The sequence below is a fragment of the Phascolarctos cinereus genome, unplaced genomic scaffold (genome assembly GCF_003287225.1).
Source record: "Phascolarctos cinereus isolate Bilbo 61053 unplaced genomic scaffold, phaCin_HiC Scaffold_726;HRSCAF=1367, whole genome shotgun sequence".
Classification (NCBI taxonomy): Eukaryota; Metazoa; Chordata; class Mammalia; order Diprotodontia; family Phascolarctidae; genus Phascolarctos; species Phascolarctos cinereus.
In genome coordinates, this window is record NW_027556098.1 from 186,663,044 (window position 1) to 186,679,237 (window position 16,194).

Genomic DNA, 16,194 nt, shown 5'->3' on the forward strand with positions numbered 1-16,194 from the left:
AAAATATAAACTTCATTATCAAAGGATAGGCCTTCCTTAGAAAATCCATATTAATTTCTTCTTTCTCTTTGAGGGTTTAGCTATCTCTGAGTCTTTAATTTTCCTTATGCTAATCCCTTATAGAGAACTTCTTCCTTCCTCCTTATTTCTATTTCCATGTGAACTGGCTTCCTTGGCCATCTGCAAGGACTGTTGAGCCTGTTGTATGTGGTAATTTGAAGCCACATATCTGTGCTTATTTATGTTGCTCAATATAATCCTATCTAATAGTTATTTCTTTTAGCCACTACAGTGCTCAGGTTCACGGGTTCCTTCCTTTAAAAATTGCATAATAGATGAGAGTGAGGAGTATGATAACTAGGTAGCTTGTTTCATAATAATAGTAAAAGTTTTTGGAGTAACTCATGATCTACCCAGCAATAATGAATCTGGGGGTGGAAAGTAATAATAGCTCTGCTTTTCCTCATTTCTTCTCTACCTTTCCCCACTCTGGCCAACTCATTGGAAAATGAGGAAGATGGACTAGATTGCCTGTCTATAAAATCTCTTCTAGCTGAAAAAAAAGTCCCATGACCCTATGAACATCTATGAAAATTACTTTGAAGATAAGATAAAATATGTCACATTCTATCCTTAGCCAGCAAAGTGGCTTTCCTAACTCACTATGCGCACAAAATTGTGTTAAAATAGTAGTGAGAAATTGGGCATAGTCCAGCCCATTGTCTCAACCAGTTCCTCATTTGACTGACAGCTTATACTTGCAATATGGCAGACTGAGGCTAGGGATGCAGTCCATAAACATAGAAGAGAAGATGCAAGTAAGTGGACAAGGCTATGATATTGGCCTTACCAGCATCATTTCTTCCTTGATCAACTAATGTAACTGTCCACAGACATGGTAACACTATAGGTTGAGTAGTAAGCACATTCTTCACTCCTTCTTATTTTGTATGCTAACATATATAGAATATTAAATTAGATACTTTGATGACAAGTCAGTTGTAGAAATAGTTTGGAATTTTATTTTGGAGAATGAGAAGAAGTCAATTTGAAAATGCATGCTATAGGGGCGTGGAGCCAAGATGGCAGAGTGAAAGCAGTGACTTGCTTGAGCTCTCCTCCAAACCCCTCCAAATACTCATAAAAAAAATGGCTCTAAACAAAGTCTAAAGCAGCAGAACCCACAAAAAGACAGAGTGAAGCAAATTTCCAGCCCAAGACAACCTGGATAATTGATCAGAAAGGTGTATCGCGCCAGGCTAGGAGCGCAGCGCAGCATGGGTGCACAGGCTGCAGTGAACCTGGAGCAGGCCTCAGAGGACTGAATCGTGGGCAGCTGTGGAGGTTTCCAGACTCCTCAATCCACCAATGCCAAAGACAACTTAGAAGGTCAGTGGGAAAAGTCTGTTTCTGTCAGTGCTGAGAAAGGAAGGTGGGGTTTCAGCTCCATTCCCCAAGAGCGTGGCCCTGGGGGGGACAGCTGCTTCCCCAGTTTCCGGCTCACAGACTGAGGGGGAATCCAGTGGCTGATCAGAGAGGGATTGCAGGGATCTCTTTGCCAGTGCTGAGGCAGGAATCTCTTGCTTTGCCCGTGTTTGGATCTGGTACACAGTTCTGGGCGGCAGTGCTGGGGTGAGGAGGAACACTGGCATGGTGGAGCTTGGAGTGGCTGTGGAAAGGAACTGGTCCTCACAGTTACAGGACAGAAAGGAATACTTGTGGTCACAGGCCAGGAAAGGAGTAAACACCTCGCCCCTTATCATACCACCTTGGAAGAACTGAAAACTTACAGGTCCCTACAAGTATCTCTGAAAACAGCTATACAAACCCCTGAAGCTTGGGACAATACATTCTCCACATTGAAAGCAGACTCTTACCTTAACAAGGAGTTTAAAACTCAAGTAATTGGCTGGGATCATGAGCAAGCCACGCAAAAAGAGTCAGACCATAGAATCTTACTTTGGTGAAAAAGAAGATCAAAATACATATAACCAGAAGAAGACAACAAAGTCAAAGCTCCTACATCCAAAGCTTCCAAGAAAAATATGAATCTGTCCCAGGCCTTGGAAGGGCTCAAAAGGGATTTTGAGAAGCAAGTAAGGAGAGTAGAGGAAAAACTGGGAAGAGAAATGAGAGTGATGCAAGAAAATCATGAAAAACAAGTCAGCAGCTTGCTAAAGGAGACCCAAAAAAATACTGAAGAAAATAACACCTTAAAAATAGCCTAACCCAAATGGCAAAAGAGGTCCAAAAAGCCAATGAGGAGAAAAATGCCCTAAAAAAAAAATCGGCCAAATGGAAAAGGAAGTCCAAAAGATTACTGAAGAAAATACTTCCTTAAAAATTAGAATAGAGCAATTGGAAGATAGTGACTTTATGAGAAATCAAGACACTGTAAAACAAATCCAAAAGAATGAAAAATTAGAAAACAATGTGAAATATCTCATTGGAAAAACAACTGACCTGGAAAATAGATCCAGGAGAGAGAATTTAAAAATTATTGGACTATCTGAAAGCCATGATCAAAAAAAAGAGCCTAGACATCATCTTTCAAGAAATTATCAAGGAAAACTGCCCTGATATATTAGAACCAGAGGGCAAAATAGAAATTGAAAGAATCCACAGATCTCCTCCTGAAAGAGATCCCCAAAGGAAAACTCCTAGGAATATGGTAGCCAAGTTCCAGAGTTCCCAGGTCAAGGAGAAAATATCACAAGCTGCCAGAAGGAAATAGTTCAAGTACTGTGGAAACACAATCAGGATAACACAAGATTTAGCAGCTTCTACATTAAAGGACTGTAGGGCATGGAATATAATATTCCGGAGGGCAAAGGAGATAGGATTACAACCAAGAATCACCTACCCAGCAAAACTGAGTATAATCCTTCAGGGGAAAAAATGGTCATTCAGTGAAATAGAGGACTTTCAAGCATTCTTGATGAAAAGACCAGAGCTGAATAGAAAATTTGACTTTCAAATACAGGACTCAAGTGGAACATGAAGAGGTAAACAGGAAAGAGAAATCATAAGAGACTTATTAAGATTGAACTGTTTACATTCCTGCATGGAAAGATGATATTTATAACTCATGAGACCTTTGTCAATATTAGGTTAGTTGGAGGAAAAAATAATGTGTATTTCTATGTAGATAGATAGATAGAGGGCACAGGGTGAGTTGAAGATTAAGGGGTCATATGGAGAATAAAATTAAGGGATGAGAGAGGATTATACTTGGAGAAGAAGAAAGGGAGAGGTAGAATGGGGTAAATTATCTCACAAAAAAAAACAGAAAAGAAAAGTCTCTTACAGTGGAGGGGAAATGGGGGAAGGTGAGAGGAATTGGGTGAATCTTATTCTCATAGGATTTGGCTCAAGGAGGGAATAACATACACATTCAATTGGGTATGGAAATCTATCTTACCTTACAGGAAAATAGGGGGAGAAGGGGACAAGAGAGCAGGGGGATGATAGAGAAGAGGGCAGATTGGGAAAGGGAGTAATCAGAAGTAAATACTTCTGAGGAGGGACAGGGTCAAAAGAAAGAATAGAATAAATGGGAGGGCAGGATAGGATTAAGGGAAATAGAGTTAGTTTTTCACAACATGTCTACTATGGACGTGTTTTGCATAACTGCACATGTACAACCGATATTGAGTTGCTTGCCTTTTCAGTGGGGGTGGGTGGGGAGGGAGGAAGAGAGAAAATTTGAAACCTAAAGTTTTAAAAATATATGTTTAAAAAAAATGTTTTCACATGCTACTGGGAAATAAGAAATATGGGAAATGGGGTACAGAAGTCTATCCTGCCCTACAGGAAAATAGAAGGGGAAGGGAATAAGAGAAGGGGAGAGAGATAGAAGAGAGGACAGATTAAGGGAAGGGATATTCAGAATGCATGACATCTTGGGGTGGGGGGAGAGGGGGAGATGGGGTGAAAATTTGGAATTCAAAAACTTGTGGGAGTGAATGTTGAAAACTAAAAATAAATAAATTTATATTAAAAAAATAGAAAATGCATGCTATATTTAGCTTCCATTTTAGAAGTCTGTAATACTTTCCAGATGTTTTATGATTTGGTGCTTTTTTTCATAAATTTTTCATTGATGCTTGATGTCATATAAGAAAAAACAATTTTATTATTAGTTTTTAGTTAGTACTGAGGAAACTAGAAATGCATATTTGGATATAATGATGCATTATAAAATGTTAGATACATATTCCAATTGCTTATGTTGCTTTTTGTAGAGTAGCAAAAGTTGTAGCACCCAAAAAGATCAAGCTGGCCCAGGCTGAAGGTGAACTTAAAATTGCCATGGATGGTCTTAGAAAGAAGCAAGCAGCACTTAAAGAGGTTCAGGATAAGTTGGCCAGACTTCAGGATACGCTTGAATTAAATAAACAAAAAAAGGCTGACCTAGAAAATCAGGTATGTAACAGCTATGGATAAATACAGGATAATTTTCAATTATTTAATCAGTGCACATTGGCCCAGATGTATGCCATATATCCCTTCTCCTCCTACTCCCTCATCCATGTTGGCTTGCATAAAGCCTAAGTGTGGCCTACATTCAGAAGTTGGGAGGGGAGGATTGATTTTATTTAGGTCAAAATGGCAATCTACATGTTCATTCTTGTGGTCAAACTATGAATTTGGGGAAAATTATCCACCTTCTGAATGTATAAAATATCTGTTAGTTGTCAGTTTTGTAGATAATGCTAGTTTATATTGATATCCTCAGGAAAAATTATCTGCCAAATTCTGATTATATCCTAGAAAGAGAAATGAAAATATTCCCATAGGATCTGGGCAAATAGGTCCTCAAAATCAAATTATGTCAAGAAATATTTATCCAATACCTACATACAAGCCATTGAGGAGAACAGGAGAGGCTATCAAAAAGTCTAAGATAGTCTTTTTCCTTAAGGAGCTAAGGATCTACTTGGAAAATCTAGATAAATATTAAAAGATAACAAAATATATGGTAGTAAATGATAGTAAGGGAAGATGAGCTCTATACATGTAGCACCCATGGAAATACCTTGCACTTTGCAGGATAAGTCCCACATGGACCTATGTATGGGACAGCTTCCGCAAGTTCAGTTTCTCTGTGCAACCCCACTCATATGACTATAATAACTTACGATCTCCAAACAATGTGTTATTTTTCAGTAGTTAGCCAAAGGATACAGTTCTCTGAAAGCAAGGCATTTACTGAAATAGCATAGTAAGAAAACTAACAACTAAGCATCTTTCCCATAAAACCAGGTTTTGGTTTCCCACAAATAGACCCAGCTTTGACAGAAAGATTGGACGCATAATAAGGAAAGGAAGAGAGAGGCACATGCCTAGGGAACAAATATGTCCAAGACATACGTGGAAAGCAAATCATGTCTGCCATGCTACAGGGCTGCTGATATCCTTGAGTACTTCTAAGACAAGACCACTTGTCTTGGTCTCAGAGTGTCTAGTGGATGATCTTCCGTTGGTCATGACTAGACTTTGCTGGGCTGTAGATTCCACTTCTGGCTCCCTGATGTACTCAGAGACTGCCCTCATCTTCCTTCTTACAGTTTTATCAATTTGCCTCTGATGGACCACCATTACAGGGGCAGTGGATTAGATAGAAGTCATTGGAGAGAGATAGCTTGGCTAGGGAAAGCTTTATAGAGTAGGTAGAAATTAAACTAGGCAGTGAAGAAGAATGAGTAAGATTTGAATATGTGGAAAGAAAGGGCAGCATTTCAGTTAGAGGAAACAGTGAGAAAAAGCACAGGATGAGAAAAGGTCAGTATCATGTTTTAGGGATGGTAGATAAGTAACTTAGACTAAACAAGCAGGTTTTATAGATACAAGTCTGGAAAAATAGTCTGGGACTAGATTATGGAGGGCCTCATGTGCCAGGCTAGATTTTGATTTGATAATATAGCCTAGAAATCAAATACTATTATTTGTGCCTTCACTTTTAATTTCTTTAAAGCCTTCATATCCCCATGTGGTTGGGGTTTGGGAGTAAGAACTTGTTGATACTAAAATCCCTTGGTTGAGTAGAAAAATAGGCAACATTGTCATTGATCCCCTTTCATATATACTATACTTACTCCATCAGGATATTTCAGAATATTGGTGAAAGGTAGAGATGGGAGCCTGGGAAAGTTCAGGTAGAAAGGTCTTCAGGCACCCTATCTAGCATCTCCTTATGCTACTCCTATAGTCCTGAAGTTGTTTATTTATGTCCTACTAGCAACTAGCTACCTATGACAGCAGCAGCTCTTTCTCCATCCTGGGTTTGTCACAGGCAGCCAGTTGGTGTCCCCTTAGGGCTCCCAATGTTTTCATTCTATCAGTGACTCCATAAAACACAATACTCTCTGCTTCCTCCAAGCTCTTTCTTCCTGTTGGCAGAGGCAGAGAACAAGTGAACAAATATTCTCTTGGCTCAGGGCAAGTTCTCCTAGTCTATCAATGTGCTTTTTTAGGGTATTGCAGTGGAGAGGCCATATAATCTTCTGTAGTATTTAAGGACCACGATGCAAACTGTGCACCAAGAATGTTAAGTAACTAAACAAATTATAACAACATCATGTAGTGGAAAAGCACAACGAAGTGGGGATAAGGACACCTGACTTCTGGCTCCAGTCCTGCCACTAATTAGTTCTATCACCCTGGGAAAGCCTTCCAGCTTTGAGATTTCTGTGGTCATTATCATCAGTCTCAAAATAATAAGCCTAGGTGAACAAAGATGCTAAATTGTAGAGTCACAAATTTGTGCTTGTGAAGATTTATGTGTGGAGAAAACATCTGCTTTTAGGAATACCAGGCACGTAGCTTGCCCTGACTAGTATCATAAAGACTAGCTATCTCCCAGTAGCTCAATAGCAGCCCTGGAAACCAGCTGTAGTAGGGTGTACTTTTCTAGTCCACTTCTAGAACAGGGTTTGAAACATGTTATAATAAAGATTCTAATAATTTCTTCAGTGATGATATATGATGTTATATCTGTCACATAGACATTTTGTTTTTGTAGTGCAAATTCTCTATCTGGAACATTTTCCCTTAATGAACATGGTTTGGGAAACATCGGTTTGAATTTATTATTTTTCAAATTAGGGGATCTTTGAAGGAAGGCATATGTCAGCCCTTAATTTTGGCTCTTTTATTGTAAGAAACACTTTTGTGAAAAAACCTTGAAATTCTTTTTCCTCCATAAAAATAATTTTGTTAAAATCCCTAGCACAAACTTTTCTTGACATTGTCTTCTTCCTATGTATATTCATGTTGTCTCTTTAAAAATCACATTAAAAACACTTCAAAGTAAATACCTTTCTGGAATATTACCATTCTGTAGTTTGAAATAGAATTTAGGTGGATCAGCATATCACCTTGACATATAGTCTGTTTTTTCTTATTGATTAAAGTGAAATGGTTTTCTGAAGTACATAGTAGGTGCTTTCTGGACAAGTATTCTCAGTAAAGTTAATCATCAATACCTAAATGAGTTAACTGAATTTACTACCCCAAAAGTAACATTTTGAAAATGAACATAAGGTTAAGAAAGATAATGCTGTTACTGTGTAAAATTTGAAATTTAAAATTTTTTTTAATTTAAAATTTATTACGTAAAATTCTTTTTCTGAACTGCTGGGTATATGGAAATGTTTATGTTTGTTGATTACAATCAACTTTATAATTTTAAAAAGTAAATTAAAATCATCATAATGTCATTAGAAGCTTTTGAAAATTTGAAAACTTCTATGTGAAAGTAGTACTTGTATGTAACTTAGTTGACATTTCATTTCTTATGAGCTATTGATCCCTTCTTTAAATATTGATACTTTTCATATGAGGTAATATCATATATTTGTATATACATTGTAGACTTATATGTGTTTATATTTATATGACATCATAATTCCCTAAAGTCCCTTCTAAAACTTTTGTGGTGCTGTGATTTAAAAACATATTGTCAAAAAGTTTTTCTTCTATTCAGAAAAGCAAAATCATTATGTGAATATTTTAGCATGAGTAATTTAGCATGTGAATGCAAAATCTTGCCAATTTTAACTTGCTCTATTTCTGGCCACTAAAAAAGACTACTTTACTTTTCAAGGTTGACTTGTGCAGCAAAAAACTAGAGCGAGCTGAGCAATTGATAGGAGGCCTTGGAGGGGAGAAAACTCGATGGAGTCAAAGTGCTTTGGAACTGGGGCATTTGTATGTTAATTTGACTGGTAATATCCTCATTTCATCAGGAGTTGTGGCTTACCTAGGAGCTTTTACATCACATTATCGACAGGTAACTCTGTAGTATAGATATTTGGAAATGTAAGCAGTTTTCAAGGAAAATTGACAATTTATAAAAACAGTTATTTATGTTTTAGTTACAGATATAGGCTAAAAGCACTTCCCCCCCGCCCATTAAACCAATGTATAATTGTGTACCAGCAAACTTGTCACAACTTTGCCAGCACATGGTATGTTTTAACCTTGAGGCTAAAATGACATATAAAGTGAAGAGAAACAAACACACACGGATGTTTTCCTTTCCTGATCTTGTTACAAAATGTAGAATTCTTCTTTGTAGCCCACTTATTTTAGTAGTAGGGAAGAGCAAAGTAGTAGTCAGTTCAGAACCAGTGATGTGTTATTCATGTGAAGTTCAGTTTGGTTCACATTTTATGCAGTATTGGCAAGTTAACCAATTAGCAATAAAATGCTTAAAAAATCACTTTTTCCCACCGTGTGTGTGTAGGGGGGGGGGATGAAGAGGAAGATGTTAACACATGCAAAATGTAAAATGTAGCAAAATGTAAAAAGAGTTGTAGGAAGCGTTACAGAACTCGTTGAGCAGATCCTCTGTAGAGGATATATGATAGGACATGGAAAAGATTCTCAGGATGAGAAGGCATAGGTAGGTTGAAATCATAACCATAATTTGCTGTGCAAATCAATGCAGAGCAATCCTAGTAAATGTAAATAAATCCAGATGAGATGAAATAATAGTAGTAATAGAGGAGTCACTTTTATCTGAATGAGAAAAAGATGAAAAACCTAGACTTCAAAAAATCTATACTTAACACAAATTACAGAATTCCTACTGTATAATAAAAGGGATGGCAAAAATAATTCTATTTCCTCAAATGATTTGGAAGAGATCAACATACTTAGAGTGAAATTTCTAAAAGCCCTTTTGAGTCCAATAGTGCAAATCCAAATAATAGAGCATCTAAACAAAAATATAAATAATTTTAAAACATTATCTTCTTTAACCATGATGAATAAATTCGTGCTTCTACAATATTTGACAGTACAAAAATATTTCAGAACCTGTGTATAATAATATATGCTGTGGCCTTTGTCAGTATTGAAGACTTGTGAAAAGACATTGAAAGATAGCATCACTATCCATCTGGTACATACAGTAGAAATCTTGACCATATTACTCAATTGAAGACAACCAAAAAAGCAAAATGCAGAATGAGAGCCAGAAAACAAAAGTGTACCTGAAATTCTTGATACTCTTAATCAACAACTGAAAGTGAAAGCCTAAAGATTAAGGTAATATAAGGAATGAAAGGAACTCAAAGAGCAAAATAAACAATTCAACATCAATTAAAAAAAAACTACATTAGAGACACTTGAAAAACAAAGGAACTAGAAGAGGATAAATCTTTAAAAAAGGAGAGTGTAGAATATTTCAGGTCATTTAAATTGTTGAAAGAAGTTCAACATAACAAAAATGTAAGTTGGAGCAAAGGAAAATTTTGGATTTGTGTATCATCAGTATAGAGGACAATAATACCTCAAGGAAGATGCCTGAACCTCCAGTTTCAACTTATGCAGTGGATCTGCATAAGTTCTATAAATATTGGCTCAAGCATTTCACAGTGGTGTGTTAATTACTAGCAAAGCATTTTACCAGATTCCTTTTGGATGTGAGCCTTACCCCAGATTTCTTAACAAAAGACATCACATTTATGAAGTATATTTTAAACAAAGAATCGTGTTTTTTAAACTGTGCCTTAACAGAAGGTATTTATTACCAAAAGATGAGAACTCTAGTGAACCCTTCAAACATTGACTACTTACATGTTTATGTACTTTATATAAAATATTACTTATATTGCTCAAAAATATATAAACACTTAAAAGAAAAAAAATATTGACTGAGAAGCAAAAATAGTGTGCCAAAATGCCCCAGAGGCTTGAAGAGCAATTCCTATTGCTTTAATTAATATTGAACAAGTCATGGTGATATGTAAGCCAAATGTAAAAGTCTGTAACATTTAACACCATCTTTATTGATTATGTCAAAGCCTTTGACTCAGTTTTGCATTCCAGGCTTCATCACATACTGCAAATATATAAAATGAATCTAAGCATGCTGAGAATGCTAGAATATTTGATGTCCACATGGAAAAGAATTGCTATTTAAAACACACTCCTAACTCAGTAAGGTCAAGAACAGTTGATATAAAACATCACATCTTCTAGGAAAACATTTTAAGTCTCCTATGATTCTGCTATCCTGCAATCCATTGCCATCACTCCTGAAAAGAACTGAATATGGCTTTTGGTGCAATAGGAAGTTATATTATATCATGATATGAATCACATTATAATATCAAGTTATGTACCTTCACAGAAAAACTCATTAAATAGCTATTTGATCTTATGGAAATTTCTACTTATGATATAAAAATATCATTTGGACCCTATGTATAAGACTGTTCATGTGTGCCAAGAAAGAATAGAAATGGAAGGCTTTAAGCTTGGATCCAGAGAGCAAGCTGAAATAATGGATGAAGGTGATACTTAAAAATAGTTGGGTCAAGAAAAATCAAATATTACTCTGTCTAGGAGAAAGCCTTCTAGCACATTTTGTGTTAAGAAACAGACTGACATCCCAAAGTCAAAGTAATAGAAAGAATCCATTTGATCATTAACACCATGTAATCCCAGTCTCAACATATGCTTCTGGCATGGTAAGATGGACAACAATGAATATGTGTCCAAATAAAAAAACCATATGATGTTAATTAAACATAGGGATCATCACCCCAAGCCAACTAAAGAAGGATTAATATTTCCTCATCAAAAGGAAGAGGAATTAAAAAAGAAGATAGATAAATATTCTCAGTGCAGATGATCAGCAGGTTAAAAGTAGAAATGCTTTTGGAACAAAAACACCTCACTTCACATGGTAATAGTGAAGGATAAACTCAGCATTACTCCATTAAACTTGTTGAATGTAATCAAAATTGGTTTATTTCTGAATAGAGCCCATGAAGCACCTAAGATCCAAGAATGTTGTTGAAAGAAAATGCCTCGTTTACAATATAGGGTATACGTCAGTTAAAGGCTTTATTTCATCTATAGTTATAAGTCAAAACAGGGAGAAGAATAAATTAGCACATACAAAATTACATCTTTATGGAGCAAGTGGGCTATTAAGTATGTGCCATTTTTCACAGATACTTATAAAGTACATGTTACATCCTCATCAATTCAGCCACTGTCAATAAAATGTTCAGCAAATATGTATGCAGATTTGTTTATAGAAACATAGACTTCTGATGGCAATTGAGGATAAGGTCATTGCAACTATAAATTGCAGAAAGGTTATCCTTAAGGAGTACACACTTATTGATTGATGCAGATTATGTGATGAAATAATGGAAATTGTATCACATATCATTATAGGTTTAAAAACATAGCATCTCCTAAATTCCTAGGAAGACGTGATCAGGCAGCTATAATTATGCTCCAGAAGCTCATTATTCTCATATAAACAAAAAACAAACAAACAAACAAACAAAAACCAATCCCTGGGGCAGTGTGGTGGCGCAGTGGATAGAGCACCGACCCTGAAGTCAAGACCTGAGTTCAAAGTTGGCCTCAGACACATAACACTTACTAACTGTGTCACTTAACCCCAATTGCCTTACCAAAAAGAAAAAACAAGAAACAAAAAGCCTAAACTCATACTAACTTTAGACTTCACACAAACTTCAAAATATCCTTGAGAATTCAACAAATAAACATTCCTTAAGTGTCCTTATAAGTGTCCTTAATAGAGAGATGTGTTATGCGCAAGCACCAGGACATATTACTGAAGCATAAGAAATTAAGAATAATGTTTTTCATGGCTATTACCATGCCAAATACTTTCAAATTACATGGAATGAAAAGCTTTTAAAAAAAAAATAGAGACATGACAAGAGAAATTAAAACTGTATGGAAATAGGATAAAATATGTATCATTCCATCTTTCTGTTTTGCTTCTGTAATTATTTAAAAAGTGCTGTCAGTGAGTCTACAGATAGGATTACATTCTATTACTTATTACTCATGTACAAAAAAGCAGTTATTTTATCCACCAGTGCAAGACTCCATAGAATATTAAATATGAAGGAATAATAGCAAGATAGTGATTTAAAGTTAAGGCAAGTCATTTAATCTCTGCCTCAGTTTCATCATCTGTAAAATGGGGATAATAGTAACACCTACATCCCAGGGTTGTTGTGAGGATCAAATAAGATAATTATTGTAAAGCACACAGTACAGTGTCTGGCACACAGTAAGCACTATATAAATGATTGCTATTATTATAATGCAGGGAGAACTGGCCTCATAGCTGAGAAAACCTGGGTTCAAGTTCCAGAGATTCAGGTTGAACATCATATGCCTGTCTGCATTGGTAGAAGGAGTTTCCTTGTTGAGAGTTTTTCTTGCATTTGAAATCACAAGTCAAGCTTAAGCCAATGAATGAATGAATGAATGAATGAATGAATGAATGAATGAATGAATGAATGAATAGGTAAATGTATAAACAGTAGTAGTAGCTCATCCTGTACCAGTAGAAAGAATATCTACATTGGTGAGATCAGATCCACTGAAGTATTAAAGCTACAAAATAGAAGTATTACTTTATTCCTTTCTTCCTCAGCTTTGAAGGTAATCTAAAATAAATTATCCTCATAAATTACAAAACCATCTGCTGATTTTCCCTTTATAATCCTAGAAAACATGTTTTTAGATAAAAAGTTCTGCCTACCAAATTAAAATGTCACAATCTGGTAGTCTCTAGGAGACTGCATGTGGGTGCTGACTTTAAAAGCCTAGTAATTTTAGCTGAAAAATAACCATTTCTGATATTGTAATATAGAAAAAAAAATTCCCTGTAACAAGTTCTCTGTGCTCACCCTTTTGTCTTGTGCATATTTGAAAAGCTATTGAGCTTAATTCTGTAGTAAAGTAAGCCACTCCTTCAGCATGTCAGGCACTTTGGGTTAAGTGCAAACACTTTTAATTCATAAGAAAATCATTTGCTCTAGTTTCCCCCTCAGACTCCTGACTCCTCAGTGTGGCTTAGTGACCTTCAAGGGGTATGCCCGCAGAACACAAACTCTAGCAAGTTCTACCACGCTGAAAAGAGATTGAGTATGAACCTGAAAACAGAGTGAGTTCTGTTTCTGAGGACCAGCCTAGACACACTCATCACTAGTAAGCTGGCCACTACGTGACGGATTCTTGGGCCAGTTCTAAATAGGAGATCCCTGTCCAATGACCAATGGATGGATGCACAACTGGAGGAACTGAATTGAATCAGTCTTGGCATTTTCATTATAACCACACTATAAGATAGAAGGATGTTGTACCTAAATAGAAGGATGGCTCACAACTTCTCTTTTGAGGACAAATAAAGTAATTGACAGAGTCGGTTTTATGGTGTGGCCAAAGGTAACAAGACTATTTAATGGGATATTTTTTCATCTTGTTTTGCAATGTTCATGATAAATCTTTGCAAAAAATGTCTATCCTGAAAATAGTTTCTGCTTATTCGTCAATATCTATTGCTTGTGATGAAGAGGCAGAGAAAATGTAAAATGAACTTGATAAAGCCGTCCAATTTCAACATAAGGATGATACTCAGTGACTTTAATGCAAAGGTTAGAACAAGCGAGAATGCAAAAATGTTGGAAAATATGGATCAAGAATAAGAAATGAAAGAGTTGAAAGACTCTGCCTAAGTTAAATCTGATTCACTCACAAGTCAAGACATCACCCCATGATGTCATTGGTCCTCTTCAAAAATGGGCGAATGACAGCAATACAGAATTCTCACACCTCTGCATCAATAATTCTTTCTTTGAGAAAAAAATCAGGAGGAATTGTATGCAATGAGTCCTAAATAACATCACAAAAAAGAAAATTGATTATATCATAACAAATAGAAAATGACTTATTACTGAAGTGTGGGAGTCATTCCTGAACTAAATATCTGTGTACAAGTAGACTATCAACTTGTGAGAGCAAAGGTCAAAAGTAGTACAAAGCTAGAAGAAAGAATGAGAAAGAGAAAAAGATACAATATGCACTTAAACAACTCCAATCTGATCTATTTAAGCAAGTTATTGATAAAAATGCTAGATAGAGGGGGCCTTGAAACCAAAGGACCTTGCTCTAAATCTTCACTCTGCCCCTTACCACCCATGTGACCTTGAACAAGTCACTTAACCCCTTTGGGCTTCATTTTCTCATCTATAAATAATAGCGTTAGACTATATGGCCTCTAAGGTCCCTTCCAGCTTTAAATAAGTGATCTTTTGATCCTGTGAAGAAATGACAGAAACCAATGACAATTATTTCAGGCAGAAGTTCAACCAATGTAAATTGATTACCATGGTGAAAGCAAAAGAGCTTAAAAAGTGCTTTAGTCAGCAGTCATTTGACTTCACTTGCCAATGAGTAAAATATGATAGCCAAGCACAACACTGGTTAAGAATATGAACTCCTTGGTAAAATCTTACAGAGGATTGTTGAAGATTTACAAGTTGTATCATCTCATACAACAGAAGAAAAACAGATGGTAAAACCTTAATTTAAAGAAAGGTTATTGAGAGACCTAATTAAGCAAAGTCATCCTAATGGCATTTAAGGGTGAAACCAGAAGGACTACAGACATTAAAGTTGGAAGAGAATTACAAAAAAAAATTAATAACAAACTCTTTTCACCCACAAGGACAGTAGAATCATTACCCTCAGACCCTAATAGTCCCAGATATGCTTACAGATAAAGTAGGAAAGGCACTAAAGAAAATCAGAAAAACAATTGGATCAGACCTAGTGTATATAGAGATCCATGATGGAGGCCAATTGTGAGGGGCACTGAAAGAATAATTTACGAAGTATCTGAGGGAGGGGGAAATGCAAAAGGCATGGGAAATATCTTAGACCTTATTAATTTTTTAAAAGATAACCAAAAGCAGTTACTGATATATGTTCACACTTTTCCTTATGTATAAAAATATTATGCTTTTAACCTACATGTATATGAAGGACATCTTTGATGGATGTATTAATGAGATTTGGACAGGCTTTTGCAAGATGTATTCCACAGTAGACCTCATCTTTACTATCACACAACTGACTGAAAGATATAGAGCCTTTAAAGAATTAAAACCGAATATGACGTTGAGGGCAATGGAAAGGCACAGGGTAGGTCTGAGCAAGCTGTAATGCAACAAATGAGGGACTATGAAAAGAACCAAAATAAAGGATGTCATCAAAGGACACGTATATTTGGAAAAAAGATGAACAGCTTATGTGGCAAAAGTAAGGGCTAACCATTAGAAAGCCCTTGTGCTCCACTGGCATTGTTATAATGTCAGGAGAAAAGAAAGCCCCCCAGCACATTGGATAGACCCCTGTGGTGCAGTAGGACGAGGACAAGAGTCACACACGACGAACAGCCATGGATGGGTTATGATCTGCATTGTAGGAGAAAACATTCACATCAATAAGACTCCAGATCCATTCAGTCCACTATATTGTCCTAGTGATTGTGCATTTATTCTTTGAATGAGTCTATGTAACTGTCAAAATATCTACTTTACATCCAAAATGCAAGTTATTAATGGGTCTGGCTTTCCTAATTGGACTCAGTAAAAATTCTATACATACCATGCATTCTTTAGCTCTCTAAAATAATTGACAAGTACCCCTGGTCTTGATAGAGTCCTGACAGCTGCTTTGTTGTGCTATAGAGTCCTAAACTCTGAAAAATAATAGGGTTTGTCTCTGCCAATTGCCTGACTAAATAAGTGGATTTTCACATTAAAAAAATAAAACCAATGCCAAATTCTTTGCTGTTCATTCCCCATTTTTTTTTTGACTGTTCACACTGCACTCATT

At 36.1% G+C, this 16,194-nt stretch overlaps 1 protein-coding gene across 1 annotated transcript in view; it reads left to right on the top strand.

Annotated features, from left to right (window-relative positions):
- Positions 1–16,194, top strand: part of DNAH7 (dynein axonemal heavy chain 7) — a 285,950-nt gene that overhangs the window by 163,747 nt on the left and 106,009 nt on the right. The window contains exons 44-45 of the mRNA XM_020993533.2: positions 4,245–4,425; positions 8,108–8,293. Of these exons, the coding sequence (XP_020849192.1) occupies positions 4,245–4,425; positions 8,108–8,293 (367 nt within the window). The remainder of the gene's footprint in view (positions 1–4,244; positions 4,426–8,107; positions 8,294–16,194) is intronic.